Genomic DNA, 9391 nt, shown 5'->3' on the forward strand with positions numbered 1-9391 from the left:
GCTTTGTTTTAATTACAGTGTACCTTCATGCTTTGACCATTTTGAAGATTTATTTGCTCGAAATGTTGCCATGATAGATTTACATGTATTTTAAGCACATTTGGCAGATGTTAATTACAAACCGGCAATCGGGACTGCTTCTATGTATGGCACGGCAAGCGCTCGTGGTGATACTCAAAGGTCAGCGTTCCCATCTCTACACTGAATAACGCCAGCTATCCAATACAAGAGTAAGAAACGTGGCGTAAATGAAGCAGCTGTACTTGATGACCCCGGCAAACCTGTTGATCTTTCTTCGAGTCACTTGTCTTTAATTCGAAACCCAAAATAACCCAGCTCTAAGCATTCCCTGCTGGAGGAGAAAAGCGTGCTGTATCCCCCTCTATTAGACATGCTCAATTAGGCTGAGAGGGATTTACGCCCGTCTGTTTTACAGGCACTTTCTCGCTCTAACATATGCTCACACAGTCCCAGATCTTCACAGGGCAGAGTTATAGTTGCACACAAACAAAAATAAAATAAAGCTTAAAAGAAACTCGTATTCAAATGTGCTTCCAAAATAATTACCATGGGCTACGGAGAGCATTATGACAAGAAGATAAAATAAAAGAACTGTTGTATCAGCGTAAGTTCTTAAACCTTGAAGGCATAGTTATGTTAAATGTGTATAGAATAATGCAACTCGAGCATGATCTTTTGACGCCTAACTAGGCCTGTCACGATATGTATTTTTTTGTTATACGATATATTACACCAACATATATCACGATAAACGATATTATTGTCATTTTAAGATCATTTTATGCCACTCATTAAATAATGCCAGAATGACAATTTAAGCTATATTTTTTCGATAGTCTACAGAACAAACCATTGTTAAACAATAACTTGCCAAATTACCCTAACCTGCCCAGTTAACCTAATTAACCTAATTAAGCTGTATAGAAGTGTCTTGAAAAATATCTAGTCAAATTTTTTTTACTGTCATCATGGCAAAGATAAAATAAAACAGTTATTAGAAATGAGTTATTAAAACTATTATGTTTACAAATCTGTTAAAAAATAAACAGGGGAGCTAATAATTCTGATTTTAACTATATATATATATATATATATATATATATATATATATATATATATATATATATATATATATATATATATATATATATATATATATATATATACATATACATACATATACATACATATTGTCCATTTCAATGAACATCAGTTCAGAACAGTTGAACTTCCTGAATATTATACCAACATAAAAAATAAAAAAAAAACATGAATTATTACTGGTATTATCTTGAAAACTATTTTCAAAATCGCAAACATTGTAAAAAATTTTAATTTTAATTTTCCTCATCACTCCACATAATCTGCACATCTGAGATATTTCCATATACTCAAGAATTTGTATTGAAATTGTTTCAGTAATGGATTAGTACTTTGATAAAGTTTTTTTATATAAAAAAAGTAAAAAATCAGCATTGCTGGAGATTTAATTTCAGTAACAGCTGTTGAACCCATTGTACATCCTAATGGACAGACATTTTTGAAAAAAATCCTGATCTAAAACTTGCAATTTTACAAAAGAAAATAAACTTTAATTAGTAAGTGCAATCTCTCTTTTTTAAATACAATAGACTGCATGAAATATTGGAAATTTATATCAATAAATCTGAAAAACATTGTAAGTGTGGCTTACGTCTGAGTGAAGTGGCACCATGCTGCTTTTCAGTTTAAATTACCACATGATGAGCTTTACCACCATTTTATTGGATCACAATTTCCCACTGTCATGGACTGCAGGCTTCAAATGATATGAAATGCTCAGCAACCACAAAAAACATAGGCTGACATGTGATGTCCACAATGGACACAGGGTCCAAAGAGGTTAAAGGGGCTAATAATTTTGACCTTAAAATGTTCTTAAAAAAATTAAAAACTGCTTATATTCTAGCCGAAATAAAACAAATAAGACTTTCTCCAGAAGAAACAATATTATCAAGACATACTGTGAAAATTTCCTTGCTCTGTTAAACATAATTTGGGAAATATTTAAAAAAGAAAAAAAAAATCCAAGGGGGGCTAATAATTCTGTTTTCAACAGTATACTTAAAGGGTATTGAATTTTTATTATTATAATTTGGTCTCATTTATAAGAGCCTCAAGAATTGTGAAAACATACTTTTACATTTTTCAAAAACTTGGAACAAAATCCGAGTCTGAAGGGGATAATATAATCAAAATGCAAGCACACTCTTCCTAAGAATGCATAATATTTCATTCTTAAGAATATTTAATTTAAGTATATTCTTTTAAACAATTTAATAAGTAGGCATTGAAATCAGAATGTAAAAACACATATGCTAATAAATAATAAATATTAACAAAAAACTTCAAGGTAAAAAAGATCTATTACATACCAGATCTATTTTCAGTTCTCAGACACCCACATGAAAGTATACTAAAGTAATTTATAGTAAATACTATAGTGATTATTTGAACCATACTGACACTGACACCTCAAGAGGAGATAGAGATGTTGCACAATCAGCTTAAATGTTGCTAGAATTGGTACTTATGTATGGGCGATATATATTACACTAAATCACTAAAAATGATTGAGGTCATGTTGATATATTGATTATTGTGACAGGCCTACTCCTTACTGTGCTTAAACGGCATGTTTAAATCATTATATTGTGATCTTGAGTTACAGTAGTTTAAGAGGCTGCTTTGTTGAACCCAATTTGTGAAGCAGTTTGATTATTGGATTGCATAATATTTCCTTACAAGCTTTAAATTCTTGTTGGTTCCGCATGTCTGCTACCGTTAAACCGTATTGAATAAATGACACAAGTTATTACTTCAGGCTAGCATAGTAAAATGCCTATACTTGATTGTTGTTCACTCTTATGATTTTTAAATATTTATACATAAATAAGATTATATTTAGTTATTTCTTCAGTATAATTGTATATATCATTCATTATACTTCTAGATTATATACTTTCAATTTTGAGATAAAATTGAATATAATTTGTGAAGCGTTTTTTAAACATGTTTGTAATATATATAATATATAACTATTATGTTTATAATTATGTTGAAAAAAATCTTCTCTACGTTAAACAGGAATTGGGGAAAAAAATAAATAGGGGACTAATAATTCAACTGTATGTGTGTGTATATATATATATATATATATATATATATATATATATATATATATGTATATATATATATATATATATATATATATATATATATATATATATATATATATATATATATAAAAATATATATATACATATATATATATATATATACATATATAAATATAAATATACATATACATGTTTATATATATATATATATATATACATATATATATACATATGATATTTATTATATAATTATATAATTAAATTAATTTATGACAATTAATTTGTCATAAAAAAACGAAATTCTCAGTAGTGTTAACCAGAGGACCTCATTTAAGGAAAAAAAAGAAAACACTTAAATCCTGGGGGACCCTTTAGCAATTATCCTTCTAAGTTGCCCTACAAATTGAGCTCATTACTGAACAGCTCTGTTCATTCTTGTGTGTGTTTGTCAGGTTGAGGTAAATCCATCCCTGGACATGGCTGAGTCAGACTTCATGAACAACGTCATGCGCTGTCGATGTAAATATGATGGACACAGAGTGTTTATGTATGGCTGCCATGCAGGTATGATTTATTGCCATGACTGAAGCACAACATACAGCACATGCGTGTTCCCTCTCTGATTCACTCTTCTCTCACAGGCGATGCCTACAGCGCTGAAGTTGAAGATTTATTTGAACATCAACGTCAGATCAGCAATAACTTCATTTGAGACTGAGGAACAGAGGTGAGAGGAGAGGATTGTGGACAATAAATATGGTGAAAGACAAAGAGATTTCTCAGTTGATCTCAGAGCAGTCCACCAGATGCTCCACCGAGTGGAAGCTATATATATATGTACACCGTCAAACTGTGCAATTGAATTACGTCTAGTAGATTAACAAATTATTTATCAAAGGAACATCGTTTAGAGGATTAGTTCACCCCAAAAACAAATATTTATTTTCCTTTTTGAATAAAATACTGGTTGTTGCTTTCCAGCCGGTTGCAATGCAATGAATCCATCCCAAGACATTCAAGCTTCAATAGGAGCACATAACATATCCTAAAAGATGTGCATTTTCACAGACATCGAAAATCTCTTTTTCTCTTTTGAGATCTAGTGTGGATGTCAGATATTTTAATTAATTGTAGCTTTATTTTAATTCTTTTTAAACTTTTGTTGATCATTTCGTGTCAGAAGACTTGGAATATACTTTTATACACTGAGAAAATTGGTGCATGATTTACTTTTCAGATTTTTTTTTTTACCAGCAAAAATATATATCATAATAAGCTTTCACACCGAGTAGTTATAGGAACTAGCCACCAGGCCGGTCCCCAAGAACAAAATTACTCCTTGGATCATTTAGTTGCATTATTAGCACCCTCAATATGAGCTCTGAAGTGACATATGCCAGCTGACTGCAGCATTAATCGCAGCATTCATCTCAGTCAACAAAAGGATGGCGAACGCTGTGGTTTTGTTGTGTGTCGATGGTTTCATGATGTCAGAGATAAAACATTGTGATGAAAATCATGGGATTGAAAAAAGCAGAAAGTATTACCAAGGTTTCAATAACAGAGAATGCATTTTTGTGTCTAAAATGTGACATGCAGGGCATTAGGTATGGTTTTAAAAAACATCTAAAGCCCAAGACACACTTAGCTGTCAAAGAACTAGTGGTGATGAAAATCGACTGTGTTGTTACCTCCTGTTTGCAGTGTCTGGTTCCATCTGGACCGAAAACTTAAACTTAGTTATTCCTAAAGGCATTCCTATAACTTAAATCTTCTCTAGTTCCTGTAGTGTGATTTGTGTGAACATGTTAAAAAGTATGTACTGTACTTTTGCCAATAGTTCTGAGAACTATAAAGATTTTGTTGTCAAATCCCGTAATGATACAACAATTAACACTTTGAATTAACCATGAATATTTTAAGATTAAGTATAGTTAACTCCCAGGTAGCAAAGAATTCTGGCCCAAATTTGGCATAAATCTGGCACAGCAGGCATTCATCTGGCATACAGCATGTGGGCCAAACATGGCCCTGGTTTGGCAGAGGTGGCCTTGTCTTTATGGTGGCACACAATTCTTGGAACAGATGTAAAATGTAGTATTTGGCCCAGATGTTAATAATTGATATGTGGGCCATGTAAGTTTGGCCTATCTTGACCCACATTTAAAATACATTTTTAGTATTTTCTACCAATCAGGTCGCTTTCAGAAAAAACACACCCATAGAATGCCTAAAGTGCAGTGATTCATGGGTTTATCAGTTTCATTGCAGTCGTGACACACCAACATATCTGGCCCAGTTCAGGCTCAGTTATGGGTTATTAACTTGGCTGGGACTTGCCCCATGTTTGGCCCTTGTCTGGAAGCCAGACTTGGTCCAGTCATGTACCGTAATTCACTGCGGCATGTGGGCCAAACAAAAGCTGAATGTGTGGGCCAGAGCTGGGCCAAAGATATTTTGCTATGTTTAGTCCTTTAGTCTTAGTCAAATTTTTGGATATATATAGCAATATCTGTCATTTTTTTTTACTTGAGAACTCCAATCCTTTTCACATGAATTCTATTGAAATCAGTAGCAAAGTTATTCCTCAAAATGTCCCCTTTTGTGTTTTACAAAAGAAAGAACAGTATATTTTCAGATGAACTGATGTATTGTTCCTTTTATTATCCATTGAGTAACTGAGACTAAGAGTGTTTTCCCAACACCAAGCGTTGTTTGTGGTGTTCGGTAAGATCCAATGGAGAAAAAAAAACTTCATAAAAGATGTTATTCTTGCATCTTTGGGTTCTGACAGCGTGAACGTTAGGCAAACCAGGCCCAAATGTATCATTTTGCTTTTTTGTTGTTGTTGTTGTTCTTCTTTTGGTCTGGAACAAACAAACCACAAGAACGGATCTACAAGTGTAAACAGCCAAAGTTCCTTGCAGTTGTTGTGAAGTGATCATCCAGTAAAACTGAAACATTATTCTCAATTTGTAGCTCTTGGGACCATGAGACTAGCATTAGAAAATATCTAATTCTTCACTGTAGTCTGTGTGTACCCACATATTTATTTCATTATGCTATAGAATAAATATATTCTTATAGAATAAATGCATCCGTATAATGTTACATTTTTTATTATAAGATAGTCTGAACTACATTTTACAAGAAAACACATTGAATATGTTTTTAATGTTACCAATATGATCTATTTTATATGAAATCCAAACGGAGTTTCTCCAATTTTACAGTTTTTTTATGAATACCTAATTTCTTTTTATACCCAATTGCTTTCATTTAGATTCATGCACTTTATTGATGAACCATCAGTATTCTGGTACAAATATACTAACATCTTTCAGCGCGTGCTTCTGTCAATTTGTTTATGAAAGTATTTATACTTGCTTTCCATTATTAATGGACCTTTTAATATTTTACGCAACTTTCCTGAATCCTAATAGATGTTGTAAATGCTGAAGATTAATTTATTTTAATACATTGTTAAACAAATTTTCTGGATGAGAGTTTTATTAATTCATAGTAATATCAATAAGTGCTTGCTAAATGGTTGACTGCTTTCATTTAACATAAGTGGATTAATGGAGCTTGTTTTCTTATAGTCTAGCGCAGTGTTTCCCAACCCTGTTCCTGGAGGCACACCAACAGTTCATGTTTTGGATGTCTTCCTCATCTGACCCATTAACTTCAGGTGTTGGAGTCTCTTCTGATGTTCTGATGAGTTGTTTCAGGTGTGTTTGATTAGGGAGAGGATGAAAATGTGTACTGTTGGTGTGCCTTCAGGAACAGGGTTGGGAAACTCTGCATTAGAAGAGACTCCAAAACCTGAAGTTAATGGGTCAGATGAGGGAGACATCTAAAACATGAACTGTTGGTGTGCCTCTAGGAACAGGGTTGGGAAACACTGGTTTAGCGTGCACTTGAACTTTTTTGTCTTACGAAGTAATGTTGAGAATACCGTGTATAAAGAGTTAAGCTCACTGCAGCATTTTATGATGAGCTAAAATCTAGCTTGAACTTAAGAAGCATCATTTATGGCCCAAGCATTAAATGTATCCCTCAAGTAGCGAAACCTTTTGTTTATAGATAGTGAAAAGAACACTTTAACTGTACTGTATCAGTCTTAAGGTTTGCAATGTACATTATACTGGAGGTTGGCACAGTATAAATTGGGCATGCCATTATTAGAACCCTTCCTATTGTTTATGTCAAATCCTTCTGTTATTTATCTTAAAGTATTTAATCATTGATTTTTTTATGGCAGTAAGTCAATCATTGTGCCCATTTTCACTTATGTACTTTACATTTTCACAATCTCTGTATCGTTTACTTTTATTTTAACCATGTTACTTATGATCTCCTTTTATTCATGATTTTTTATTTATGATTCTCATTTTACTGTATGCCCTTAGAATTATGAGTGCATAAATTGTTTCATAATTGGTGCGTATTACATATAATCCTCTGGTGCTATTTGTGCAATTTTTTTCTGGGAGTTTTTCATGTAGTATTTGAGAGCTTATAAGCTCTTAATGTAGATCACAGTACTCTCAGGGATGAAATATGTATCTTTTTTCTTCCAGTTTGTTTAAAAATATATATTATGATCAGCCAGGACAAATGTAAAGTTCTAACAATATCATTCCAGAAACTGCAACATGTTATTGTTTTGTGATGGGTGTTACAGTAGTGAGTCGATGCGAACAACTGATCTCAAATGTGAATGAATATCACTCGTCGGGTCTTATTTAGCTGCCTGGTTTTTCTGCTCATGATCCATTGCACAGAGACTCCATTATCAATAAATGTGTGTTTGTCAAACTCTTCTGGGTGTTGTTTGTTTTTATGGGGGGAAAAAAAGAATAGGGGAAAGCGGATATGAAAGTAACGTGGGACGAAAGTAACAAATTGATTTTCTCAAAGCCCTCTCAACATTTGGTTTTCAGGCTATAACAGTGCATTCAACTTGCAACCCTTGATGGAGCTGCCAAATATAAGCAGATTTTGGGACCGTGTCACACGGTTAGGTGCGAATTTCAGTTTTTAAGTGCAGAATGTAAATTATTGTAGCAGTTTTTTTTTTCCTTATTACAAGTTGTGTTTCTCTTTTCATGTGTCACACTAATGCTCAATCTGCAGGTTATTTAGTGCAATAACACATCCTTGAGTTTAAAATCTCTGAGTTTTTCTGTTTAAAAGTAAATCGGGTATAAATGGAGTTCCTGTGAGCACAAAAGTATCACTGTTATTTATGTCCCTCTGCTAATAATAGCCATACCTTATTTTTCACGTCCACATTAGGGTTTTCAGTGTTTTGATTCAGATGTTTTAAATAATTAATGCATATTGCCAATAATAATAAAAATATTAAAAAATTGTAGGAAATGTTTACACTTTGCATTGTTGGGTTGTCTTTGAAACATTTGATGAAACTGAAATTAAATTGAAAATGCAGTTTAATACTTTTTTGCAAAAATTAAGGACACAACACAATAAAAAAAATAGCTCTTAAGGTTTACTTAAAAAAATCCTTGTAACAATTTGCACTAACATATTTCAAGTCAATTTTACATTCTTATATCAGATACAATTAACTTGTCAATATCATGTAAAATTTACTTAATGTTTAATCTAACACTCCTAAATTAATAAAGTTAAAGTTAATCGATTATCTTTCATTTTGAGTCTATATTTATTCAAATTCAATGTCAAGTTCATGTTTTAGCAAAAGGAACACTGACTTTTTAAATAATTTAAATAAATCCTATTAAAACTACACATTATATATATATATATATATATATATATATATATATATATATATATATATATATATATATATATATATATATATATATATATATATATATATATATATATATATATAAATGCATGGATGCCTGTGTGTAATAATATACTATGAAAAATGTTTAAATAAATTTTAAACAAAAAATACGTATCTATTTATTCACATTATGATGAATAATTACACCTGAAGCCATTTGTTTTCTGATTTAAAAAAAGACCTTGCACTTAAAAGGTTGCAAATATTAGAATTTTACAGTCAAGACTACTTTTGTGAAAATGACCTATATTTTTAAACGAATAATAATGATTTTGAGCTTACTACACTTGAAATCTTAAGTTTATGCATTTTCATGGTACATAAGTTAAAATAACTCAAATATTTAAGTGATAGGACCAAAATGCAA

The 9391-nt window shown here is 31.6% G+C and overlaps 1 protein-coding gene across 1 annotated transcript in view; it reads left to right on the plus strand.

Moving 5' to 3' along the window:
• The window catches only part of loxl4 (lysyl oxidase-like 4), a 56749-nt gene extending 48749 nt beyond the window's left edge, over positions 1-8000 (plus strand). Inside the window, exons 14-15 of the mRNA XM_056470704.1 lie at positions 3632-3743; positions 3821-8000. Of these exons, the coding sequence (XP_056326679.1) occupies positions 3632-3743; positions 3821-3891 (183 nt within the window). The 3' untranslated portion in view covers positions 3892-8000. The remainder of the gene's footprint in view (positions 1-3631; positions 3744-3820) is intronic.
• Positions 8001-9391: the final 1391 nt, after the last annotated feature.

The sequence above is a fragment of the Danio aesculapii genome, chromosome 13 (assembly GCF_903798145.1).
Source record: "Danio aesculapii chromosome 13, fDanAes4.1, whole genome shotgun sequence".
Lineage (NCBI taxonomy): Eukaryota > Metazoa > Chordata > Actinopteri > Cypriniformes > Danionidae > Danio > Danio aesculapii.